This window comes from Ochotona curzoniae, unplaced genomic scaffold (assembly GCF_017591425.1).
Source record: "Ochotona curzoniae isolate NIBS_2020 unplaced genomic scaffold, NIBS_Ocur_1.0 contig_4064, whole genome shotgun sequence".
In the NCBI taxonomy this organism is placed as follows: Eukaryota; Metazoa; Chordata; class Mammalia; order Lagomorpha; family Ochotonidae; genus Ochotona; species Ochotona curzoniae.
In genome coordinates this window covers 10748636-10776138 of record NW_024466107.1, presented here as the reverse complement: position 1 = coordinate 10776138, position 27503 = coordinate 10748636, and the positions used below count along the sequence as shown (strand labels likewise).

The 27503-nt window shown below is 45.8% G+C and overlaps 2 protein-coding genes across 3 annotated transcripts in view; both read left to right on the top strand.

The window, feature by feature from the left end:
- Window positions 1–11330: 11330 nt before the first annotated feature.
- On the top strand, window positions 11331–26039 carry ZNF322 (zinc finger protein 322). Of its 2 annotated transcripts, XR_005884307.1 has the most exons (3): window positions 11331–11417; window positions 21553–24609; window positions 25361–26039. XR_005884307.1 is itself a non-coding variant. In XM_040984153.1 (2 exons), exon 2 carries the CDS (start codon window positions 21730–21732, stop codon window positions 22933–22935), a length of 1206 nt encoding a protein of 401 aa, XP_040840087.1. In that variant the 5' UTR covers window positions 11331–11417; window positions 21553–21729; the 3' UTR covers window positions 22936–26039. The 2 variants fall into 2 exon arrangements, 1 of the variants encoding a protein (XP_040840087.1); XM_040984153.1 differs by having other exon boundaries at window positions 21553–26039.
- Window positions 11334–27503, top strand: part of TBC1D7 (TBC1 domain family member 7) — a 71326-nt gene continuing 55156 nt past the window's right edge. Inside the window, exon 1 of the mRNA XM_040984154.1 lies at window positions 11334–11417. The gene's annotated coding sequence lies outside the window, so the exon portion shown is untranslated. The remainder of the gene's footprint in view (window positions 11418–27503) is intronic.

Below are 27503 nucleotides of genomic sequence, written 5' to 3'. Positions count from 1 at the left end.
ATACACAAACCAATGGATGTTGTGGTCCAGTTCAGCTCTGCCCACCACACACTTGGCCCTCACACACACCAGCAGAAACTGGAGCCTAGATGGGGTGACTTGCAGTAGTCCCCCCAGGCATGCCCTCAGCCCTGGTTCCTGTGTATGCTGGTATGTGCAGCAGACAGGGCCAGTCTGTCCCACATCCTATTTGGCTTTCACATACATCAATGGGAGCTGCATCTGAGCTCAACCTGACTGACCACACTATCCAGCCTACACTTATACCAGTCAGACCCACCCTCCAGCCCTGGTTCTCATGCTCACTGGTGGGAGAGATTTCCATATTTGCCTATTCCAAGTGGTACGGTGATTTAGCCTGACAGGACCTGCCTGCATTCCTGCCATTTGCTAGCTGATACTGCGGCAAAGACCAACCAGCCTGCACTTTTTCTGGCTCATATGTATGCACCACTGGATGCATTTACTTATCCCAGCCTGGTTCTCCCTCTAACCCAGCTCACATGTAGGCCAATAAGTGTTGTAGCCTGGTCTGCCCCAAGTTCCATCTCTCATGTTTGCCAGTAGAAACAATGGCCCAGCATGGATACCCCCACAGTCCCCAGTTGGACTCACTTCTGCCCAGGGTCTTATCTCATCTGATATACCTTGCCTCATTTTCCGGTGGGTGCTACAACTTGGCACAGCTCAGCCAGTCCCCAGACTTGCCCTTATGTGAACTGGCTGGTGCTGTGTCCCAACCTGGCCTGGCCTATACCCCATCCTGGTTCTCACATCTTGACAGTGGGTGCCATGAACTGGTGCCAGTGGGTGCCAGCCTGACCCACCTCCAGACCTGAATCACATGTATATATGCCAGTGAGTACTGTAACCTGGCCTGGTCTGGGCTGCCCCCAGCTTCAGTTCTTGCATTCACCTGCAAAGACCATGTCCTGACAGAGGAGTTCCCCAAGCTTCTCTATCAGGTCATCTCCCGGTTGCAGATCTCATGCATACCAATGTGTTCTTGTCTCACTCTGACTTGCCTCACCTGCTGTCTCAGCAGGTACAGTGGCCTTGCCTGATTGGCCCACACCCATTCTGGCTCTTACCGTTGGATGCTACAGCCCAGCTGTGCCTGGTCCACCCTCAGACCTGGCTCTCACATGGATCAACAAATGCAGAGACCTAGCCCAGTTTTGTCTTTCACATACTCTGGCTTTTGAAGATACTGGAGTCTAGCCCAGTCTGGCATATCCATACCCAATCCATACCCATGCCAAGGGATGCTGCAGCCATATCCAGCCCAGTTCACTGTCCCCATTCTGGCTTATACACTTGCCAGTGGGAACTGCAGCCCAATAGGGGCATCATTTTAGCTCTCTGACCAAGCTTGTTCCCAGGCACCCCTTGCATGTGTCAGTGATTGCTCCAACTCAGTCTGCCCTAACCATTAAATGCTGCCACCTGGCCTGCCCTGGCCCACGCACAGTCCCAACATTCACTGGTGGGTGGTGCAGCCCAGCCTACCCCCACCCATGCAAACTGGTAGGTGTTATGGTCTAGCCTGACATGACCTGTACCTTAGCCTGACTCCCATGCATGCCAATGCTTTACTGTTTGACCCAGCCTTGCCTGGTGTGCCACCCCAAGCCAACAAATACACCTGTCAACAAGTACACCAGCCTTGCCCAGCCTGGTCCACAACCCAGCTCTAATTCAAGTGATCGCCAACAGGAACTTAGCCCACCAGAGGAGTTCCCCAAGTCCCCCCAAAAAGCCCATTCCCAGACTTGGCATAGTTTACCCATCAGTCTCAGCTTTTGTGTGCGCTGGTGGATGTTGCAGTCTGGCCCACCCCATCCCCAATTCTTGGCTGTGTCTGTTGGTGCACAGCCTGAAATAGCCTGGCCTGTTCCCAATCACCGTTTGATGAGTGCAAGTGAGTTCCATGGTCATGCCTAGTTTGGCCCGTCACTATCCCCAGCTCTTACACAAACCAGCAGATATTGCAATCCCACAGGAGTGAACCCATGTATTCTCCACAGAGTCTACCCCTAGACCAGTTCTCTTCTGTGTTGGCTAGTGTCATGGCCCAGCCTAATGTCACCCATAACTTGTTCCAACACTCACTGGCAGGTATTGTGGTCTAGCCCTGCTAGGTAGGTCCCCCAGTCCTAGCTTTAATGTGTGCCAGTAGGTGCTGGTTGGCAGTGGTTGATACCAACTAGCCCAGCTCATATCCCCTGCATGGGTGGGTGCATTGATCTGACCCAGAAAGGTCCTCCAGCTTCCCTCCTCCAAACCTCTCGGTCTCAGCCCCGCCTCTCCTATTACTTTCAAGTATGGTGGCCTTGTCCTTGGAAGTCCCCTAGAACTCATCCCTACCTGTAACCCACTCCCTTAGTGATCCTCCCTCACACTCATCCCCACACCCCAGTCCCTGAGCAATCTACAGTCCCTGCATCCAGGAATACATGGATTCCCCAGCCAGGACTTCCCAAGCCCCAGTCTTGCAGTGGGGTGGCATGCTAGCCTGGAACTCTGTCCACTCACCAGGGATCTAAGCTCCTAGACGGATCTCCAGACCTAGTCCTCTGACATGCGTGCTTGTGGGAGACTGCCCCTAGATCTCTGCCTGCTTGGCTCACGTTGAAGGTCACATGTCCCCCAGATTGCCCCTGGAAATGGTCTTGGCGCAGAGAGACCATAACCTGGCCTTATGACTGGCCATGCAGCAAGAGCTGTGGGCTACAGCCAAGGTTCTCTTCTCTGTCCTTGGACAAGCTATGCTGGGACTCCGTGATAACCAACTCAGAATTTGGTGTGGCCCCATGTTTCCTGCCGGCCACATGTGACCTTTAGCATATCTGCTAGCTGTTCATACTGTACATGAACTTCAGCACAACTGGAGGGTCCAGAGGGAGAAACATGCCTTCTAACCTTAGAGGTTAGAATGTCAAATACCCGATTTAATTTACGTACCAGTATTTCCAATTCTTCAAAAAAAAATAAAAACAGGGTATATCAAAAATTGAAGTGCCCCAGTTCAGGTCCTGGGAGCACTTCCAACCCCAGCTTCCCGATGACGTAGATTTTGAGAGAAGCAGATCAGGTAATTGTGCTTGTGCCACCCATGGGCGAGCTGGATTGAATTCCTGGCTCCTGCCTTCTGTTTGCCCTAATACTAACTAGTGTGGGCATTTGGGAAGTGAACTGTCTATCTGTTTACCTGTCTTTGTCTTTCTGTCTTTAAAACAGACAAAAAATAAGTTCTAAGAAGTCAGTCAAATATAATACACCTTTAACACAATACATATATGCGTGTGTGTGTGTGTGTGTGCCTGTGTAATCTAATTAAATGCAGGAAAAATATTTTACCAATTCACCATCCACTCATGATTTTTAAATTAAAATTACAGTAAATCAGAAATAGAGGGACACTTCTTCAAATAAAAAATGAACATTTAAAAATCTCCTACAGATCCTCCTTCCAGCCTCTCCTCCCTCCCCTCTCCTTCCCCTTTTCCTGCCCCGCTGGAACAAACCTCCTAAGATATTTCGTTTTTAAAAAAAAATCTCCTACAGGGCCTGGCGCGCGATAACCTAATGACTAAAATCCTCACCTTGAATGCGCCCTGGGATCCCCTATGGGAGCCGGTTCTAATTCCATCCAGCTCCCTGCCTGTGGCCTGGATAGGCGGTTGAGGACGGACGGCCCAAAGCTTTGGGACCCTGCACCCTTGTGGGAGAGCCAGAGGAAGTTCCTGGCTCCTGGCTTTGGATCTGCTCTGCTCCAGCTGTTGTGGCCACTTGGGAAGTGAATATTCGGACAGACTATCTTCCTCTCTGTCTCTCCTCCTCTCTGTGTATCTGACTTTGCAGTAAAAACAAATAAATTAAAAAAAATCCTACAACTAATAACATATTTCATGTGGAAAGAATAAATGTGTGCCCCTTATGACTGAGACATGAATGTAAAGTGTCTATTCTCATCCCTTTTTTCTGCGTTTTACTGGAAGTTCTAATTGATGTAAACACAAAAGAAAAAATGAAGGAATGGCATACATATTTTAGATGAATGAAAAAAAACCATATGCATTTGCAAAACAACTTAATCAGGTATGAAGAAAATGCTAATGAATTTCCAAAATTAAATTTTATGCCTCTAAACAAATTCAACTGTTTCACAGGTTAGAACAGTTTTTGAAAATCATTCCCATTTTTATATACTAGCAACAAAGAGCTGGAGAATTAAACTACCATATTCAACAGACAAATTCTTAAATTTGGCACTGTGTACAGAGTCTGCACATCTCAGTCTACACAAGATGACTGGAAGGACGGAAGACAACGTCAATAAATGACGTCATTTGTCGTGTTCACAGTTGATCCGCAGAGTCAACAAAAGCCCAACTAATATGCTGCCATGAGTTTTTAGAGAAACTGGCAAGCTGATTCTATAGACATTCAGCAGCCAAGACAGAAAAAAGTTACAGGCCTTCCACCATAAGATGTTGAGACTTTTTGTAACGTGATATTGCAAGAAGGATATTTATGTAAGTTACCGGAATAGTAGAAAGTGTGAAATAGACCTCTACATCTGCTTGACAGACTTCTGACAGACATGAAGATGAGATTTCATGGGGACAAGGAAAGTTTAATGAACAAATGGTCCTGGAAAGCTAAATATCCATGTGAAGAAAGGTCAATCTTGATCATTATCTCATATTCCATGCAAAAATTAAGTCGCAATGATTCATTCACATATGTAAAAGCAGGTACTAAAACTATAAAACTTTCGGAGGAAAACAAGACAAAATATCTGTATCCGATATAAGCAAAGGTTTTTAGAAAGGTCTTGAAAAACATGGGCCATTAAGGCAAGATCAACTGGTTTAGGTACCGTTTGAGATGTTTATTCCTGGAAAGACACAATTAAGAAAATGCAAAGGCAAGCCATAGACTTGAAGAAAAAATTTAATGTCTTTCTAGACACTCATGTTTTTCATGTGTAACAGGTGACTTGAATTGAGAATATACAACATTCTTACAACTCAGCGATACTGAGACAACATCTGGGGAGGAAGGGGCAGAAAACAAGCATGCATTTCACAATTGGTTTTTCCAGGGGAGGAATGCAAGAGGCAAGAGGGATGAGATGAATTTAACAACCTTGTCACAGCATGTGTGTGCATGATCTTACTAAAAACAAGTTGTATTTTCCTCTGATTATCAAAAGAATAAATTATTTAAGACTTTACCTGCAGCTATGTATATAAATATATTTTCTCCTGCCTCTTCTGTGAAAGGAATTACATTAGCTAGTTTCCTAGCATAAAATTAACCATAATATACTTTAACAATAGGGAGTACTTTTAATGCGTTGCTGGAGTTTATTTAGGGTTTGCATCTAATTAACATCTGAGAATGCCACCGTATCTTCCTTTCTCATTATCTGTTGTTTGTGTGATGGCCAGTGTCAGTATCATAACAGAAGTCTGAAGCTTTCTTTTTTTCTGAAGAATTTTTTGGGATCAAAATTCATGTATGAAGATTTGGCAAGATCATTCATGGCTCAGATTTCTCTGGGTCAGGAAATTTTTGGTAAATGATGTGGAAATAATAACAATCTCTATTTGTCCTATCCTTATAGCTATCAAGTCATGCAGCTTTTTTGCTTATATCTTTTTCAAAATATATTTTACTTATTCAAGAGCCCAGTGCGGTGGCCTAGAGGCTAAAGTCCTCGCCTCCAACACGCTGGGATCTTAAATGAGCGCCAGTTCTAATCCCGGCAGCTCCACTTCCCATCCAGCTCCCTGTTTGTGGCTGGGAAGGCAGTCGGGGAGAGCCTAAAGCCTTGGGACCCTGCACCCAGGTGGGAGATCTGGAAGAGGATCCTAGCTCCTGGCTTTGGATCGGCACAGCACCAGCCGTTGTGGTCACTTTGGGAGTGGGTCATTGGATGGAGGATCTTTCTCTCTGTCTCTCCTCCTCTCTGTATATCTGATTTTGCAATAATAAATCAATAAATCTTCTATAACAAATAAATAAAATATATTTTACTTACTCAATGGTCAGTCTTTTTACATTACTTAATCATGTTTAATCTCATTAAATATTTGTCAGCACTTTTTCTTCTTGCACTTGAGTTTTTCCCATTCTTTAATGTTTTAATATTTATTGATTTATTCTGTTATCTCGGTGATATCCTCCCACTATTTGCTTTAGATTTATCGTATTGATGTTGTATTTTTGTCTCTGATTTGCTAACCACACTGAAGTTATGCCAGCTTTATTTCCAAGACAGGCTTTTAAAGCTATAAATGTCTTTTACTATTTGTTTCTGTGAAATCAGGCTTCTAATAACCCACATACGACATTTTCCTTCTGTACCTAGCTTATTTCATTTGAAACCATGAGCTCCATTTTATCACACATAACGGGGTCTCTCTTTCCTCAGGGCTATACCATCTTTCATCGTGTGTACATGTCACATTTTCTTTGTTCGTTTTTCTGTTGCTAGATACTTAGGGGGCTCCCATGTTTTGGCTGTTGTAAATACTACTGCAATGAACATGGCTGTAGAGATAGCTATTAAATTCCTAGAATAGGAACTCGAAAATGGGATTGCTGGACCATAAACGTGAAAAATCTCCACACTGCTTTCCATAATACACGCACTAAGTTAATATTACCACCAACAGTGTTGTGTTATCTTTACTCCATATTCTAACACTTCCCATTTATAAGTGTTAAAAGGTACAAGGTAAAATTCCATTGTAATTTTAAATTGTATTTCTCAGATGCTTAATGATACCGATACTTTTCACATAATTATTCACCATTTATTTTCTTTTGAGAATATCTTGTCATATACTTTGCTTTTTAATCTAATAGTATTTTTTCCTTGATATTTGATTGTTTAATTTTTTTAAAAAAATTATGTAGTTCTTTTAAAAAGGCAGATTTATAGAGAGAAGGAAACACAGAAAGATCTTCCATCCACTGGTTCACTCCCCAAGTGGCAACAACGGCTGGAGCGGTGCTGAGCAGAAGCCAGGAGACAGGAGATTCTTTTGGATTCCCAACGTGGATACAGGATTCCAAGCCTTTGGGCCACCCTCTACTGCCCTCCTAGACCACAAGCAGGGAGCTGGGTGGGACACAGCCAGCACCCATATGGGATCCCAGCATATGCAAGACAAGGATTTGCCAGTAGGCTATCACACTGTGTTAGTTATTTAAAAAGGTTGAGTTATAGTTCATACGATACTACAATACTAATACGTGCAGCTAATTCCCTCAGCTTGATTCTTTACCGTGAACTAAAAACACCAGACGCAACAAGGTTTATCCCAGCGGGGAAGGAAAAGGGGAAGAGGGGAGAGGGAGGAGAGGCTGGAAGGAGGAGGAGAGCCTGAGGGAGCAAAGAAGAGAGCCGCACCTGGGGGCCTTTTTGTCTGCCAGGTGTTGGGGGACGGGATTGAGAGGAACTGAGGGCAGACCCCAGGGGATTGGCAACTGCAGGTGAATGCCTGGGGATGATTGGCGAGTGGGCGGGGTTAGGGAAGGGGCTGGCAGATTGGGGGTGGGATTCTCAGGTGGAATGCCGGGTTACATCTGATTGGTGGACAGCTAGACCGGTGCGAATTTCATGAGCTCTGAGGAAGAAGAAATGGCACCGTGTCCAGGGTGGGATATTCAAATAACTCCTTACACACTGGGCACAGCTGTTTGACTTTCTTGCCTAACAACGTGCATGATTTATACTTATTCAATCTGTGAGTTTTCACTTTATTCTGAAAGCTTTTTTCTGTGAATTTTTCTTAGTGTGGTATAATCTCATTTCGCTTTTTTTCTTTCTTTGCTTTTAGAGTCCCATTTAAGAAATTATTGCACAAATAAGTGTTATAAACGTTCCCTCTTAGGTTTTCCCATAATAGTTTTCTACTTTCAAGAATTAAATCTTTTCTTCTTTTGGGAAGAATTGTTGCATATGTTGTCAGATAATTATCTGAATTTAATCTTCTTTTGTGATTATCCAGTTGAAGAATCTCAGGATCAAAATTCCAACCATTTGCTCATGGCTCATTGCCACTAAGAAACTGTGTGAGCTTGCAGGCCAAACAGCCTATGTGACCTTTGGCACTGATGGGTTCCAATGCTTATAAATCAAGGCCCGCCTAAGTCTGGTTATCTCACAGGTGGCTCCAAATAATTAATTAAATGGCTGCTTATCTTAGTTGTCCGGAGGCATGGACTGTCCAGCCAAGATAGATAGGGAAATGGGTGGTATTTCTCTTCACCTGGCAGGCTATTGTGGACTGCCCCTATAAAAACCCTATGAATGAGCCATACCCCAGTAAGGGGTGTTGGTCCCTGCCGGCCAGCTGGCTGCTCTCAACCAAGAACCCAGGCTCGGACGTGCTGAGCTTGAACAAACCATCCTTGTGCGTTTGGATCGACTCCAGACTCCTGGTGATTTCTGGGAATCTCAAGAATCTGGGCATAACACAATTCTTCCAACACCATTTACTGAAAGAAACTAGAGTTTCCCTACTGTGAGGTTTCGGTAATCTTGTCAAAAATCAACTGGTCATAAATGCTAGTACTCTGCATGGCTTTCAGTCCTGTCCTACTGCTTGCTGGGACTGTTTTCAGGACAGTGCTGCAGGCTGTGAACAAGGTAACGCCAGACAAGTCTCGGGTTTATTAAGTAAGATCAAGCGTGGTGAGAACAGGGCCCATTAGAAATAGCAAATCACAAGTCCACATGGCAATCCAGTCCATTGAAACCCCAAGACGAACAGATGGCTATTACCCTCAAGTCCATCTGTTAAGCTGGGACCTACGTCCCAGCCTCCCCAACAATAGAAGTTATCCTAAGAGACATACAGCAAACAACCTGGGCACACTTACAAAGCTGCAGACATTCCCCTTGCCCTGGCTTCTCTGCCCACATTCCACTACTGCTAGGCCTCACCTCTGCTGGAACTCCTGACAGTACACAAATCAGTAATACAAGGCATCTTAGTATTGCCAGCTTCACTGTCCCTCCCTAGCAGTGAACACAGGGCGAGGAATAGACACACAGGGGCCATGCTCAGGGGACACCTGTCCTCAGAGTCTGTCCTGGGAAGATCACGAGTCGGAGTGCCAGAGCAACAGAAGCATGTGACCTAGAGAGTGAGCTTGTGAGGGGAGTAATTGCACAGCAATGCAGTGCCACTCCCTCTCAGGTTCCAGGTGGTGATAGGTGGGCATCACAGGTGGCAGGAGTGAATACGTAGCTGGTGGTGGGAGAGTGTTTTCCAAGTGTGTGACCCTGAACCAGCTGCCTACCTCACTATAATATATGTCTCTGCCTTCTTCTCTTGCTCCCATCTCTACACTACTGTATGAGACCCACTCTATAACATCTATTTTCCATTCTGGTCTTCTCTTTGGTTACTCCTTGCTTTTATTCCGTCAAGCATTTGCCTCATCTCTTTCATTCAAAGTGTTAAGCACATGTTCCCTGTTTATGACCCCAGAATACAGTGTGCACACAGCTTTAACACACTGTCCATACTAGACCTCAATGGCCCGTACCATTAAAGGACTGGGATTGAGTTTTATTTGCTTTACAATTTTTAGGACACAGAAAGTGCCAGGTGAACTGGAACACTCAAAGGCTAAGTCAAAAGAGTAAAATAAACGAATATTCTGGGTCAACATGTCTTCAAAGAAACGTCTGAGGGCCCAGCACAACAGCGTAGTGGTTAAAGTCCTGGCTTTGCACCCGCCAGGATCCCATCTGGGCACCAGTTCTAATCTCGGCGGCCCCGCTTCCCATCCAGCTCCCTGCTTGTGGCCTGGTAAAACAGTCGAGGACAGCCCAAAGCCTTGGGACCCTGCATCCGCGTGCGAAAACTGGAGGTTCCTGGCTCCTGGCTTGGAGAGTGAATCATCAGACAGAAGAGCTTCCTCTCTGTCTCTCCTCTCTGTATATCCTACTTTGCAATAAAATAAATAATAATAATAAAAAGAAACAGCTGGGTTCATCATTTCAGCACTTCTTACATTTCATAAACGTGACAAAAAACAGCTTGTCAGATTTTTCTTCCAACATCTTCCCAACTTCTGAGATAACTATAAATACAGTCAGCCAAAAGAAATGTTACTAAACGTTATTATTTTCATTAGGAAGATGGCCCTGTGTGGAATATTTGGGTCTTGATATTCAGAAGTCTTCACTAGAAATCAACGTGAAATTAAAATCATCTACAGCTTCTCTGCGGAAAAAAAAAAAAACATGTTGAATATGTGTTCCCCAAGGGTTGCTCTCAGGAATTCCAGCGCCGAGTTGACAGCCTAAATCCTGGGCCTATTTTCCGACCTGAAGGGATTCCCAGCTGGAGATGTTCCCAGATGTTCCCAGATGTTCCCAGCTCCTGATGTTCCGTCCGGGAAGCAGCCACGCCAGCCACCGCCAACACGTCCCTCCAGCCACACGAGGGCGCGCTCGCCTTCCCACCGCCGCAGCTTCCGGAAGCCGAGCGCTTCCGCCTCGCGTCGGGACCGCCCATCGCCTCCAGCGGGTGAGCGGTGGGGCGGTTCTTTAGGACACTCTTCCAGACTGTTCCTCGCGGACCAGCTCCGGGGAAGACGGCAGGCGTCAGGAGCCGCCGCTCACACTGTGGCGTGGTCCGCTTTGTTTCCGCTCCGCCAGAGGCTCGCCGCCGCCGCCGCCGCCTCCCCCCCTCCCACGGGGCGTGTGGTACAGTCCGGCCGCGCCGGCGCCCCGCCCCTCTCTGGAGGCTCGGCCTCTATTGGCCGGGCGCCGGGGTCACGCTGCGGGGGGCGGGGCCGGCGGGGCGTGCAGGCCCGCGTGCCCGCGCCGCGCGTCGCCGCTGCTCTCTGCTCAGGTCGGGCCGCGGCTGGGCGAGGCGGGCGAGGCCGGCCGGGGGCAGAGGGCCGGGGGTCGGCGGGCCCAGGGGGCCGGGGGTCGGCGGGGCCCAGGGGGCGGCGGCCCCAGGAGGCGGCGGGCCCGACGGGCGCTTCCCGCGGTGAAGGAGGACCGGCCGGGGAGCGCCTCCGCCGCCCGCGTCCGCACGCAGCGGGATTCCATGTTCCGGTGGAAACCCGAGGTGCAGGTGACTCTGCTGCGTGCACTTGTCACGTGCACAGCGCACCCCTGGTCTGGGGTGACCGAGGATGTGCAAGGACTCGGGGGGCTGCGGGGGGCGGACCGGGGCTGGGAGCCACAGGTGGGGAGCAGGAAGACGCTGCGGACGCGCGTTGACTGCAAACACGATGCACCAAGTCTTCACCTACTTTGTTGATTTTTTTTCCCCCCTAGAAGAGCGAAGAATTGGATTGTTGCGCATCGATCTGCGTTAGAGATCTTTTGAAGCCCAAAGGAAGACATTCTGTTTGAGTCTCTTGCTATGGTAAGTGGCCTGCCAGGCTCTCTATGTGAATGATGTGGATTTGGGGAAGGTAGACAGGGAAAAAAGGGATTGGAGGAGACACAGCGTCCTTTCCCAGCCCCTGGGGGAGCAGTGTAGTAAGACTGAGCCCCAATCCTGCTGATTTCAGAAGCTGGACGTTGAAGCCGGGCTCTGCCAAGGCTAGCTGGGAGTTCTGGGGCGATGGTGTAACTGCCCTAAGGGTGACATTTGTTCCCAGCAATGCCTGCTGGGTTCTTGCTTCAGGTTAGCTTGGAGATAAAAAGCCAGGAATTGGTCGTATTTCATTTGCAAAGTGACCTGTTGAATGTTGAAAAGGAAGAGAAAGCGCCCCCTCCCCCCGGAGGAATCTGGGAGATGGGGTGGCTGGAGCGACCCCAAGGTGCTGGGTCCCTAAGGCTGCCCTGGCTCCTCTTGGGCCGCACCCTCAGAAGGCCTCCCCCCCTTAGGAAGTGGCTGGGCAATTCCTGTGCTTTCCTCTTCGACCTGTGATTTCCTGGCCACGGGCTGAGGGACCCACAGTTGGCCTAGCTGACAAATGGCAGGCTGCTCAGGGTTCACACGCTGTCCGGTGGGCCAGAGAGAATGGCCTGCTAAGGCTTGTCCCTGGGCCCGACCCAAGAATTTATTGGGTTCCGATGGTTTTGTCTCTGTAAGGGGAACTCACTGGAGTATCCAATTTATAGGCTTCTTACACAGTTGCATGAGCTAATTCAAGACAATCCCAAACCTTAAAGCCTTTAGAGTAAGTGTCATCTGTTTATATTTTCTGCAGACTCTGATGATCCCATTCGTCTTTTAATTTAAGTGTACCCTTGAGCTCAGAAGTTGTAACTTGGCCTGCCTCCTTATTTTCTGCACCTTGGCTGTGACAAATACTGTGTCGTTAGAAAGAAGTACGGGAAGAGTCCGAGCCGTGCTTTTTGCCAGACACACCGTGTTATGGCCATGGAACAGCTAGTGTGAGAACTCTTGTAGCAATATTTGTATTTTTCAGTTCTAGGTACCAGGGATGTTTCCAGAAACAAAAAACTAAAATCCTAACCATAAAAGAAGTTGTATTCCAATAGAGAAACAAATGAATAATAATACAAAGTATATGCCACTTGCCTGGTGATATTAGAGGGTGCAGCCAGTGATATAGCAGCACCCCGTGACAGTGGGCAAGTGGAATGTGGCTGTGTCCTCCGCCCTGTGTCCTGAAGGTGGGGCCTAACAGCCAGGAGTGTTAATTCAGTCCTAAGGAAGCCCTCAGCCACTCCCCCTCCCACCTAGGTGTTCACTCCTGCCCACCTGTGACTCACCTATCACCTGAGGGGGGCGCTATCGCATTGTTGTGTAACCACACCCCTCACAGGCCCCTCTAAAGGCTCATGATAAGGAGGGGCTCACTCTCTAGGTCACATGCTTCCATTGCTCTGGCACTCCGACTCTGGGCTGCCCCAGCACCTCTGAGGACAGGTGTCCCCTGAGCATGGCCCCTTGTGTCTGTATTCCTCACCCTCTGTTCACTGCTTGGGTGGGACAGTGAAGCTAGCAATGCTAAGATGCCTTGCATTTCTAATTTGTGTACTGTCAGGAGTTCCAGCAGAGGTGAGGCCTAGCAGTAGTGGAATGTGGGCAGAGAAGCCACGGCAAGGGGAGTGTCTGCAGCTTTGTAAGTGTGCCCAGGTTGTTGGCTGTGTGCCTCTTAGGATAACTTCTATTGTTGGGGAGGCTGGGACGTAGGTCTTCAGCTTAACAGATGGACTTGAGGGTAATGACCATCTGTTCGTCTTGGGGTTTCAATGGACTGGATTGCCATGTGGACTTGTGATTTGCTATTTCTAGTGGGTCCTGTTCTCACCAAGCTTGGTTAATAAAGACTGGTTAATGAACCTGAGACATGTCTGGTGTGATCTCGCTCGCACCCCGATGCGTGTGCTGGAGAGTAGTGTGGTCAGGAGGAATGGACTGTTGGACGTGGGAGACTCGCCATGTGATTCTTTTTGAGGAGTTAACGTTCAGGTAGAGACTGCAGTCACGAAGGGCAAGCTGTGTGTAGGAGAAACAGCATTGCAGAAGGCCCGAGAAAAGAGCCTATGATGCTAAAGATATTTGGAGTACCGTAATGTGGCAGATATGAGAAACTTTGGTTTGGGTGGGAGTGAAAACACCGACTGTGACATCAGCATCCCATGTGCAGGTTCATGTCCTGGCTGCTCCTGGGACCTGGAGGTGATCTGAGCGGATGCTCTGCCTTGCCTGTCTCTTGCTGTGTGCCCATCTGGGGAGTGAACCAGCCAATGGAAGTTCTCTTTCCCTCTTTCTTCTCTAGCTCTGATTTTCAAAGATGAATGAATTTTGAGGTTTTTTTTTTTAGAAAGTCAGATATACAGAGGAGAAGGACTCCTCATGCTGCCACAATGGCTGGGGCTGAGCTGATCTGAAGCCAGGATCCAGGAACTTCTTCCGGTTCTCCCACACGGGTGCAGGGTCCCAAAGCTTTGGGCCGTCCTCGACTGCTTTCTCGGGCCACAGGCAAGGAGCTAGATGGGAAGTGGAGCTGCTGGGAGCACCCATATGGGATTGGCTACTGCTCCAGGCCCAGTGAATGAGTCTTAAGAACCCAACTTAAGGTTTTATTCTGAGAAGAAACAATGAGAATGTTTTAAACTAGGGAAATATCCTGGTCTGACTTTGAGGTTTCACAACCAAGCTGTATTCTGTATGTTCTGGTGTCTAAGAGACTTAATTCTGGGGAAAAAAAATTGATTTTCTCAGGTGTTCTTTCTTCTTCATGTCCCGTGCTTTACTGGATTAGTGAAAATGTAACGAGGTAATGGTCAGACTGGCTTACTCTAGTCCTGCACTAAGCTTTCAGAAAGTCACTGCCTTGTGCCAGTACTGGTCTCCCTCTGTGCTTATCTCTGTATATTTTTTACTAGTTGTGCTTCTGAGTTGGAATTGTTTGTGACATTAATCACTCATTAGTTGAATTATTTTAAATGGATTTGGAGCAGGTTGTGTGTAAGAGTTAGGCATAAAGAATGGGCCGAATGGTAAGAAAATTTGTGCAGATCAAAGGGGACTTTAGAAAATAATGTAAACCTCTGATTTGTTGAGTGTCTGTCCACAGCTGGACGCTGGGCTTTGTCCTTGGTGACAGCGTCTCAGTGTTCGTAACGGCTGCGAGAGTCTTATGGCAGCTTACCTGTTTTAGCAAAGGAAAGATTGAAGCTGAAGGGAAATAGTTAGTCAAGTTATTATAGTTATAGGAGTGCAGAGTAGGAATTTGAGCCAAATTCTGACTTCAGAGATGACACTTTCAGTTTCCAGAATATACCAGTCTTCTGCCATCTTGTTTTTCAAAAGCAAAAATAAGATGCTGTGAATTTTGAAGTGATTTCAGACGTAGAAACAATTACAGAGTAGTACAAAAAAGTCCCCTAAACGCGGTTCATATTCTGTCATGTTATCATTCTGTATACACGCACATGTGTATATCTATGTTTGTTTATAAAAAAGATTAAATTGGAGGCGGAGTGCCTCTTCTCTAACCGAAGTCATTGAACCCTGATGTCCTAAGGTGTGTAATGAATAATTTCTCTCCTGTGCATGTATTGTGCTACTAACTACATGCTGTCCTCGGGGGAATAGTTATTCCACTGTGTTTTATGCCTTAATTCTGAGCCTGTCCCAAATCCATATTTCCTAAAGACAAATACACTGACCAGGAGGTTAATATTCATGTGGTACTAGTCTGCTCTCCAGACTGACCAAACCTTTATGGCAAATGAAGGGCAATACTTCTCTGTGCTATTACAGAAAGATGGGGTCGGGGAGGGATGAGGTAGTATTTCATCTGCTAGTTCACTCCTTAGACAGTGGCAGTGTCTGGGGCTTGGCCAGGCTGACGCCGGCAGCCGTAGGATGATTCACTCCCCAAGTGGCCACAACAGCCAGAGCTGAGCTGATGTGCAGCCAGGAGCCAGGAACCTCCTCCAGGTCTCCGACGCAGGTGCAGGATCCCAAGGCTTTGGGCCGTTCTTGGCTGCTCTCCCAGGCCACAAGCAGGGAGCTGGATGCCGGGAAGCAGAGCTGCCGGGATTAGAACTGGTGCCCATATGGGATCCCGGGCATACAAGGCGAGGAGGACTTTAACCACTACACTATCGCACCGGGCCCAAGTCCTGGATTTCCTAACATTGAACAATTTCCTAATAGCACAATTTCCAAACACCACATCCTTTGACCAAATCCCACTAATCGTGGTGTTTTGCCTTATTAATATGAAGTGAGATTTTGTTACTAGGCTGTAAAATATTTTGTACTCTTTAATCTGGCCATCAATAATTGACAAAGGATTAGAAAATCTTTCTTTAGTGCTATGGAAAACATTAATGATGCTTTCATTTTACTTGGTTTCTCAGGTTTCTTAGAATTCCGTTAAGAACAATCTGGGCCTAAAGCCTTTGTGGGTGCAGTTCTTTGACAAGACTGTTTTCTCGTGAGTCCGCTCTGAGAAGTCTGTTCCTGTAGAGATCTGCGGAGCGGCCTGTCTGTCGGGTAGTTCCTTCTCCTTCGTTGTTTTGTTTTTGTTAGGTCAAGGTTGTATAAATCTTTCAAAATAAAATGAATTTAATTTCTAATTAAGTTGATTATTTTTCTGTTCTGTAATTCACTGATTTTCCTTTACAGCCTTTTGTCTCTGTGGATGTTAAATTTTAGCTTGTTCATTTCAGTTCTCCCATTGATAAAAGTTTGGTTACGCGTATGAATATTCTCTTTATCACTGCTTCTGTTTTATTCCGTAGCTTTTAGCATGTGATGCTAGGGGTTTTGTTCTTGGTTTTGTTCTTTGGATGATGTGTGTGTGCTTGAGAAGGCGTGCTCTTGCTGGTGGGTTTTCAGCTCGCTCTGTCCCCAGGTGTGCTTTCAGTGAGTTACTTTGGACTTCTGTCTTGCTTCACCTGCGGTTGCTGTGTCTTTGCTGAGATGGGCACGTGACACCTGCCTGTTTGTGAACTGTGCTGCTTTCACCTGTCCCTGCTTTCCCTTGGTGAATGGGACTGCTGTGGACTGGAGTGCAGCGCTTTGGGGCTTGAACTCCGGTTTCCCTTTCATCTCAGCCCTGCTTGCTGTATTACTGTTTTGAGTCGCTGGCTTCGCTTCTCGGCCTTTTGGCTAAGATCAAGTGTTGAGTCGCTGGCTTTCCTTTACCACTCCTTTCTAAAACCCTGGCTTTAGATGTACCTGGTGTGTAGTACGCACTTGTCTTGCTTGGTGAGCTGAAGTGCCAGTCTGATTACAGCTTAGTGGTTGAGTGGTGGGCCGTGTTGCACTTTATCCTTGCAAAGGATAATGTTGGAAGATTGGGCTTTCTGCACCTCCCATAGTTCCTTTTACTTTGTTCTTATATGGTGTCTTGCATTTCCTCCAGAGATTTTTCTTCTGTCTTTTTCACATTTATAATTCAGTTTTCTGTCATTGATTTCCGCAGAAAGTGATCTCTGTCCGGGTCTGTGACATGGGGGCCCAAGCAGGCACTTGGACGGTCTTCTGCTGCCTTTCTAGGTACATTGTCAGGGAGTTGGATAGGAAGTGAACCTTGGTGAGCTCCAGTTGGCCCTCTGGTGTGGTATGCTAGAACTGCAAACCGTGGCTTTGCTTGCTACATCGCCACACTGCCATTCACCTCTTCGATGGCCCGGTGTGTAAATATAGTTACAGCTTAAGGGTATAGAGGTTAAATCTTGAATTTACAAATTTTGAGGGAATACATGATAGCCCAGGGCAGCCAAGAAACAGAAAATGTGTAAGACAGTACAAGTGAGCAAAAGAATTTGGGCCTTGATTTGCTGCTGCTGTGTCGTGAGCACAGATGTATGCGACTGTTTCAGATAACGCTGTCTCACAGTGGTTGATTAGAATGCAGGTATGTATGCTCAGTTCTTAGGACGCCATCATCAAATTAGCTGAGAAATAGCTTTATACAAGAAATAAAATAGTGATACTGTAAGTTACCTGGAAAATGTTATTTGAACCCCAAAAACGTAATTTCTAGTGTGGTTTATTTATTCTATTCTGAATAATTTCACAATATTTTAATTCTGGTGTTTATAGTCACTATATTTGCATAAACATACATTTTGTTAAACGTATCCACTTCTTTTTCTCCAAGACTGAATTTCCTGCTCTTGTTAGCCTTGTGGCACTTCTTTCTTAATTCTGGCCCTCTGTATTACATCACAACAGCGAATTTCTTATCTTTGTATATGTCTTGATTCTGAAGAAACTGTACTGTTCAGCCTTTTTCTGTTTCCTAAAAATGACTTTTTTTTTTTTAGTATTAATTACATTGTATTATGTGACACAGTTTTATAGGTACTGGGATTCTCCCCACCCTTCCCCAACCTTCCTCCCATGGTGGATTCCTCCACCTTGTTGTGTAACCACAGTTCAAGTTCAGTTGAGATTCCTTCATTGCAAGCATATACCAAGCATAGAGTCCAGCATCTTATTGTCCAGATAAGTACAATGGCTTTTTTTTTTTAAGATTTATTTTATTTTTATTGGAAAGGCGGATATACAGAGAGGACAGACAGAGAGGAAGATCTTCCGTCCAATGATTCACTCCCCAAGTGAGCGCAAAGGCTGATGCTATGCCGGTCCGAAGCCAGGAGCCTCTTCTGGGTCTCCCACGAGGGTGCAGGGTCCCAAAGCTTTGGGCCATCCTTGACTGCTTTCCCAGGCCACAGGCAGGGAGCTGGATGGGTAGCGGAGCTGCCGGGATTAGAACCGGTGCCCATATGGGATCCCGGGCGTGCAAGGTGAGGACCTTAACCACTGTGCCATTGTTCCGGGCCCAGTACAACGGCTTCTTGGGGAGACCTTCTCTGGTCCCTGTTTAGCTGGTGGTTGCAATTGCTGGGTTGATTCCGTCTTGAGCCTGGACTTCCACTGGAATCCCACTGGAATCAATGGGTGTTGTAGTCTGTCCTGGTTCTGCTTGTCATGTACTCGGCCCTCACACCAACCACTGGGAGCTGCAGCCTAGGGGGAGCGATCCCCAGTAACCCCCACCTGGCCCGCCCCGTCCTGATTTGCCAGCATGTGTAGCAGCCTAGTTCAGTCTGCGCCATACCCCATTGGGCTCACATAAATGTCGAAGGGTATTGGAGCTTAGTTCCATCCAACCAGCTCAACAGTCCAGCCCTCACGGATGTTGTCAAGTGCCTCTCTGTCTAGCCAACCCAGCCCCTGTCCTAGTTGTTATCGTGCCCTCCCAGGTCACTCTCACTCTCGGTTGTGCTCTCTCCAGGTGGCCCTGTGGTTGGACTTGACTGTAACGGCCCCTAGTGCCAGCTTCTGCTATGGCTAAGCCCCGACAGCTCTCAGCCCCTCCAGTTTTGTTAACACTAGTGGCAGTAGTGTGCCCGTCCTGGCTCTTCCCTGATCTGGTCCATATGAGGCGCACAGGTGCTGCAGCCCTACCTAGTCTGGTCCCAGCTCATGTTCTCCAGTGGAAGTAGCTATCCAGCACGGGAACCACCCCTTATTCCCCTGTTGGCTCTGCTCCCCCTTCCTGATTCTCACGTGTGTTGGTTGGGTGCTGCGATCTCATCTGGCACAGGCAGCCTCACCTTGGTATTCTGTGTTGTGTCCTGCTTTTGTAGTGACAAAACCTGGCTCGACCCACACTCTGCTCTGGTGTTCGGATTTGCCAGTGGACGACACGAACTGACTCACTGTACTTTATTTAGAAGATTTTTATTGTTTGCTTATTCGAATAATATAATGGGAAAGAAGAATTGGAAGTGCAGGAGTGGGGGGATAGAAGTGTTGGAGTGATAGTCTTGTGGAATAAAATGTGAAATTCACACAGAATGAGAACCATTCTTCCTGTGAACAGGGCGGGTGCCCACAGCAAAGTGGGGCACGCGGGGGGGGGGGTGCTGAAACAAAGTTAGCTGATGTGATGGTGACAGCATGTGGTAGGAATTTTTTTGGATTTTGATTTTAAGTATTTTGCTTTTGCTTCTATTGTCTTAGTAAAATAGGAAACAAAATCATAAGCTTAAAGTCCTTAGTGAAAGAACGTGTGCTGAATGAATGAAGAGGGACTGAGGAGAATGAGTGTGAAGGATGTGGGAAGTGGCTTTTCCTCTTGTTTCTTCTTGTTTTGTTATTTTGGCACTGGACGTGCAGTGACTTCATTCCTCTGAACTTCTCCCTTGACGTGCGAACAGCTTTTCCTTCATACAAGTTTACACTTTTGCATGTGTGCTTGCTGTGCTGTTTTAACTCATTATGATTCCAGGTAGATCAGTCTTGTTTCTTTTTCTCCTTTTCAGTTTTCCAGTCATGGAAAGCCATGTCTTTTGTGTACACAGTAGAGTTCAGAGCATTGCAGCCTGAGCCAAGTGTGCTTTCTGTGTCTGAGGACCTATTTACTTGCTTTCCTTCTTTCTCTCTCTCTCTCTCTCTCTCTCTCTCTCTCTCACTCTCTCTCTGTCTTTTTAAATAAACTCATTCACTCCCCAATTGGTTGAAATGGGCTAACTTCATCTGAGTCTCCCACGTGGGTGGCGAGAGTCCAGGCACTTCAGTCACTCTCCCGTGGATGCTTGTAGCAACCTGGATTGGAAATGGAACAGCAGGACTCAGCTGTGGGACTTCAAGTGTTGTAAGCAGTGGCTTTGCCACTTTGCTGATGCCAGGATTTATCTCTTTATAATGTTTAAAACTTGAAATGAGAGGAGACGGTCCTTTTCAGGCTTTCACTGTATGAGGACAAACCTATTGTAAATGGTAAAGTTGTTTTGTTGCTACTTTTTAAGATATATTTATTTTACTTGGAAAGCTGGAATTACAGAGAGGAGGAGAGATACAGGGAGATCTTCCGTCTGCTGATTTCACTCCCCATGTGGCTGCAGTGACCTCAGTGGGGCCCTTCCAAAACTGGGAGCCAGGTGCTTCTTCTGTGTCTCCTATGTGTGTGCAGGGGCCAGGGACTTGGGCCATCCTCTGCTGCTTTCCCAGGGTATAGACAGGGAGCCGGATCTGGAAGTGGAGCTGCTGAAACATGAACCAGTGCCCATATGGGATGCTGGGATAGGCAGAGCATTAGCCCGTTATACCATCACATGAGCCTCAGTATTTTGTTTTGAGAAAGATTTGTTCTTGTATGATATCAAGTCACTCTTTGGGCCATTTTTTATCATCATCATCATAACTGACACCGAGTACTTACCATGAAATTTGTAGTGATTAACTTGTGAGGCAGTTTTTTTTTTTTTAATAATCTATTTTTTTTAAATTATTTTTTTTAAAGATTTATTTTATTTTTATTGGAAAGGCGGATATACAGAGAGGAAAGACAGAGAGGAAGATCCTCCATCCGATGATTCACTCCCCAAGTGAGTGCAAAGGCCGATGCTATGCCGATCCGAAGCCAGGAGCCTCTTCCGGGTCTCCTGCACGGGTGCAGGGTTCCAAAGCCCTGGGCCGTCCTTGACTGCTTTCCCAGGCCACAGGCAGGGAGCTGGATGGGAAGCGGAGCTGCTGGGATTAGAACCGGTGCCCATATGGGATCCTGGGAGTGCAAGGCGAGGACCTTAACCACTGCGCTATCATACCGGGCCCTAATAATCTATTTTATAAATGAGGAAACTAGTAGGTATAGAGTGATTATGAAACTTGGCCCACATCCTTCAACAAGATGACAGTCCTAGGAGCCTTCCTTCTCTCTCTGGTCATTAACTTTCCTTCAGACTTCTCTACATGAAGGACTGCTGTGATATGCTTGCTCGGAGTGCCTTTTGATTTTGCTTTCTTTATAAGCAGGGACATTGATTATTAGGCCTGTCTTGATTTCTCAGCTGAAGCAAGGGTAAGAGTTTTGAGATAAGCTACGTTCCTAAAGAAAGGGTTCTTATGGCGATTTCCCATACATGTTGCTGATTGACTTTGTATTATGAAAGAGGAAAGCTGAATAATTAATTTCAGACCCTGCATAGTCTCGGAATCTCATGGATACTGATCCAGAATTTGTCTTTTCTGCAGTGATTGTAGTTTTTGAGGTTTTATTTCTTAGTTAAAGGAATAGAAACAGTGTTTCTACTTTGTCTCACAGGGTTGGAACTACCAAGTAAGGAATTGAAATATATGATGCTGGAAACTTACAGAAGGGAACTGCCATGACAGAGAGACCTGAAAGACATGTGTTCTCCAGATCTCAAGAAAATGACTGTGAAGGCAGTTCTGGGCCATGAAGACCAGTGGAAAGCTCCCTGAGAGAGAGCCATAGACAATGTATACTTCCGAAGAAAGATGTAATCCGAGAACTCAGAAAAGGAAAATATACCATGTGGGCCCTCAGAAGGGTAAAAAGATTTTCTTACATGTGCATGACGTTTCTCAAGTAGATGATCAGATATCTCAGTGCCTTGAATGCCAACCCAACTTCTGCAAAAACTTAGCTTTTATTATGTGTGAGAGAACACACACTGGGGAGAAACCTTACAGACGTGATATGTGCGAGAAAACCTTTCTCCAAAGTACGGATCTTACTTCACACCAGAGGATCCACAATTATGAGAAACCTTACAAATGTAGTAAATGTGAGAAGAGCTTTTGGCATCACTTAGCCCTTTCAGGACACCAGAGAACACACGCAGGTAAAAAGTTTTATACGTGTGATATCTGTGGCAAGAATTTTGGTCAGAGCTCTGATTTGCTTGTCCACCAGCGAAGCCATACAGGCGAGAAACCGTATCTGTGCAACGAGTGTGATAAATGTTTCAGTCGCAGTACAAATCTGATAAGGCACCGAAGAACTCATACAGGTGAGAAACCCTTTAAATGTCTGGAGTGCGAGAAAGCTTTCAGTGGGAAATCCGATCTTATTAGCCACCAGCGAACACACACTGGCGAAAGGCCCTACAAATGTAATAAGTGTGAGAAGAGTTACCGACACCGCTCAGCCTTCATTGTACATAAGAGAGTTCATACTGGGGAGAAGCCCTACAAGTGTGGTGCCTGTGAGAAATGCTTTGGCCAGAAGTCAGACCTTATTGTGCACCAGAGAGTCCACACAGGCGAGAAGCCGTACAAGTGCTTGGAGTGTATGAGGAGTTTTACTCGGAGTGCCAACCTAATTAGGCACCAGGCAACACATACCCACACTTTTAAATGCCTGGAATATGAGAAAAATTTCAACTGTGGCTCAGACCTTATTGTGCATCAAAGAATTCATATGGAGGAGAAACCACATCAGTGGGCTGCGTGTGAGGGTGGTTTCCTGTTAGGTATGGATTTTGTTGCCCAGCAGAAAATGAGGACTCAGACAGAAGAGCTTCGTTACAAATACAGTGTGTGTGATAAAAGCTTTCACCAGAGCTCAACTCCTCAGCATCAGACAGTGCCTGTTGGTGAGAAACCATATATCTGCAGTGTGGGTGAGAAGGGTCTGGAACACAGCCCTCCCCATGCATCAGAAGCCTCGCAGATATCCTGACCAGCAGATCATGGACCTGTAAAAATGTATTTACATGTCAGAGGACTAACTAAAATGAAGAACGTAGGCAAATCTCAAATCTTCCTCGGTGCTGAAACTTCAGCGGGGATCTGAGAGCCTGTGGTTGGAGGTAGTGTGCGACACCTTGCCCGCTAACAGACCGCCGTATCAACTAGTTGTTGCAATGAAGACATTTACACATGTCCTGTTTCTGGAAAGTCTTTAGTCTGAACTCAAATTTGATCACTCACAAAAGGATTCTGACAAACGGGAAACCTTAGAAATTGTGAGTGTGAGAGAGCTTTGTGACAGTGCTTACTCCTCATTGCAAGGGAATTTACATTGGTAAACAACTTTTTCAATGCCTGTAGGCGCATCTCATTGGACACCAGAAAGCCCACCCTGGGGAGACTCCAGCAAGTGTGAAGACAGCTTCTAACAGAACTCTTACTTTCTTGCCTATCTGAGAAGCCATACTGGTGAAAAATTGTGCATTTGTCTTGAGTGTGGCACAAGAATATTTATAGAGAGCCTTACCTGGTTTTATACCCCACAGAACACCCAACATGAGGAGGGAGAGACCTTAGGAGTATTTGGATGAGAAAGCTTGTGAATGGCTGGCTCTTGTGGTATATCAGGGAACTAAGTGGAAAAAAAAAAACTGTAAATACTTTGAGTTTGAAAAATGTTTTGCTGTAAGCTCTTATCAGGCCCCAAAGAACCCATTCTTAAGAGAAGCTTGCTGCTATGAGAGATCAGACTATACATATGATAGGAATGAGAACTGTCTCATAGTTGACACTTAAAATAAGGATAAGGTTGATTGAGTGGAGTCAGCATGAGAGTACGCTTTAGACATCAAGGAGCTTGTTCTAGGAGAAAGTGGGCAGGTCAGAGGGGACCTAATGGGTAACTCAGGTAAAGTTACTTTTGTTTTATCTGAATCACTTCATGGTGGCTTTACTTTCATTGTTTAAATTTTATACATCCACTAAGGGAAGATAATTTAATCTTTGTAATGGGGTGACGTGTGACAGTGTTGGGAAAAAGAATGTGTTGATTTTGCCTCTGGATTTTCATCCTTGGCCAGAATGGAACTCATGTTAAGTAGCATGAGAACCTCTTGATGGTAGCGAAAAGAATAAGAAGCTCGGAAGGATGTAACTACGCCAGTAGTTTCCTCTTTGCAGGGCCAGCCTCAAAAAGGTGCAAGATCCTCAGCTGCTTTCTTAGTGTGAATTGAGTCACATCCTTACAATTTGGCTTTTCCCCATGATATTTTTATGGTTCTTATTGGTATTTGAAATTTCTATTTGAGATTCATTTTGTTTCATTTCAATAAGTAGGTTCCAGCATTGTGGCTGTGACGGTAGTGTCTGTGCATCATCTTATCCTCCTTGGAAAGAGATGCCTCTGAGTCTGCTCTGGCTAGGTAAGGACAAGAGAGAGCTGGTGCCCACGTGTGCACAATGTGAAACGGAGTGAAGTTTTCAACAGAAGAGCAAGGCTTCATTTAGAGTGCCTGAGTCAGCCCGTGTTCCCTTCACTCTGCAATCTTGCTGTTTACAGCAATTCAAACCTCTTGATTATATCTTTCATTTATTTCAGATCTGCCAAGGAAAGAGAAAATATCTTTTAATCCCAGGGAAAGAATTGCAGTCTCCACAATGTAAGGTATACTTCTGGCTTGGACAGAGGATTTTAAATGCTACAAGGGGAAAGTGGTTGGCACTTGTGTCATTTGTTTAAAGATAATCACTTGTCTCCTAAGTAACAGGAAGCTTTGATTATTTTTAACATTCTCTAGGAATCCTGTAATCTAGGGATTTGTAATGTTTGCATCGGTTGTCCTCTTCCTTCAGATTAAGCCATTTAATCTAGACAATTCAGGTTCATGCAGCACTTGGGATTCTGTAGGCTGGTCACTAGTCTTGGTTTGGTTTGGTGCATCATAATTCCTAAACTCCAAAGGTCGTTGGCACTTGGGCGTGTGGAGGTAAGCAGCTGCTGCCTTGCGTAGCTGTTAGTGTTTCATCCAAACGACTGATTGATGATTATGGTCCGCTTAGGTCCAGAAGGTGTAGCTTTTAAGAAGGAAACTGACTCTAGCATATTTTTTCTTTCAGTAAACATCTGAATGCTTATTTGGTCCAATTCGTTTCAGTACTTTTTTATAAATAGCTCTTGTACCTTGAACAGTTGCCCATTGTGATAAAACACACAAGATCATTGATTTTTTTTGTTTGTTTGTTTATAGTGAAAATCATACCTATAACTAGTTTATGTTCAACAATAGTATGTAAAATAGCATGGGTTGTGTGGCATGGCAGTGATGAAAATTACGGCTACTTGGTGGTCATTAGAACTTGGAGAAGGAGAGAAAAAAGCAGGGCAGTTATTTGTGTCTTTCACTAATCTTCTCTAGGCTTTAAAGTAATGGTGGACCCCTCCCTCAGAACTCAGCTTTGGGCATATGAATCAGGTCTGAGGGCTTTTAATCATGGAGGGAAAGATGTTGGTACTGATATAGCATAGCCTGAGGTTGGAGAGGACCAGTTGGGAGCCTGTAACCAAAACTAGAAGGTAACTTCTGGAGTGGATGGAGGTTCCCTGAAGCAGTGCCAACCTAAATCTACCTCAGGTAAGTCGGATAACTTTTTCAAGGTTGCAGACCAAACAACTTGTATTCATTCATTGTATTCCTATGCTTTAATGTTTTTGTTTTATCTTAATGCTTAAAATAAACATTTGTTCTGACAAACTCTACTTTTGTTTCCATTGTTCCAAGAGAAACGATATTTCTCTGTGCCTGCGTTAGGAGAATGTGGATATTCATGTGATGCTTAGGCCTGATGGTGGTGATGACTATTGAGCCCCCTTTAGGAATCCAGAAGGAACTGCTTTCTGCCTTGCTGTGGACACTGTATGTTTCTGAAGCATCCACATTGCATACATAAATAGTACAGGAAATAATCATGACTTGAACTGACCATATTTGGGGCTCTGCTAAAATTTAGAGGCAACCAATCTAAGTACTTGAAATTAGAAATTAAACTTGATGTTGTGACTCCTGGTAGAATTCACATTTGACTCCAGTTTTTTTGCCCCACCTCAGTCTTATTTGTTGAAGTAGATTGAGGGAGATGGTCTCAAAGGGGTAATACTTTGTTTCGCCCATCACCATAGGGTTAGCCTCAGTTCATATCTTTTTGTTCTATGAATGGAATCAGTCAGTCGCAGGATTGTAAGTGGCTATTATAAGAGAAAGATATGAGACTGTTGGATGGCTAAGAAGAAAAAGGGAAAATACAGCTTCAAGTTTTGGTTTTTCTTGCGTTCATCTCAAGTAAAATGACTATGCCAAGTCCTCCAGCCTTCATGATTTTGTGGTTAGAAGTATTTCTGGGAAAGAGAAAAAACTAGTCATACGCCCTAGAAGTAACTGAAAGGAACTGTGCTCCGGGTCTTTGGGAAAGTAGAGAAAGGTGCTCTTCTTGATTCTTTTCATTGCTCCTTGAATAAGCGAATTTGCTGAGAAACTTCCTTGTCCCTGGAGCGTTACCTTGTGTCATCAGTTTGTGCCAAGATTTAGATTTCTAGTGAGTGAGATGCTGCATCCAGTTGCCACTTGCAAAGGAAATCCTTCCTATACACAAAAGGAAAGTTAAAGGGAAAACGGGGGCTTCACATCAAATAGTAGATGGGTAGAGCCTCATTGAGGGAACGAGCACTTGGAGTAGCTCCTGGTTTTGTAAAGAAGAATCACAGAGGAGAGAAAGGTCTTCCGTTTGTTGGTTCACTCCTCAGATGGCCACGGTGGCTGGAGCTGAGCTGATTTGAAGCCAAGAGTTTCTCCCAGAGCTCCCATTAGTAGGGAGCTGGATTGAAAGGAGAAACAGTCGGGATACAAACTGGTGGCCGCGTGGGATAGGCCGACTCTGCTTGGCCTCAGGAGTAGCATTCTTTTTTTTTTTTAAAGATTTATTTTTATTATTTTTTATTACAAAGTCAGATACACAGAGAGGAAGATCTTCCGTCCGATGATTCACTCCCCAAGTGAGCGCAACGGGCCGATACTATGCCGGTCCGAAGCCAGGAGCCTCTTCTGGGTCTCCCACGCGGGTGCAGGGTCCCAAAGCTTTGGGCCGTCCTCGACTGCTTTCCCAGGCCACAGGCAGGGAGCTGGATGGGAAGCGGGGCTGCCGGGATTAGAACCGGCACCCGTATGGGATCCTGGGCGTGCAAAGTGAGGACCTTTAACCACTTGCGCCACCGTGCCAGGCCCAGGAGTAGCATTCTTATAACAAAGAGCAGCAGCTGCTGCTGTAGTGACTTGCTTGCTGCTGCTGCCGGTGACCTATCCTATCCTCGTTCCAGCCTTCCTGCTCGTGGGACACTCTTCCCCACCAGGAAGCTCTGACGGTCAGAATCTTCTGACAATGACCAAAGAAATTTCCAGGTCTCTCCACCCACACAAACACTATTGAACAACTTCGAAATCTCTGTGTCTCTGCTATTGATTGTCATTCATTTCCTTCACAGATTTTTTTTTTCTCTTCAAAAAAATT

What these genes read in the sequence shown, in the direction of transcription:
- ZNF322 (XM_040984153.1), top strand. Translation starts at nt 21,730, where the DNA reads ATGTATACTTCCGAAGAAAGATGTAATCCGAGAACTCAGAAAAGGAAA.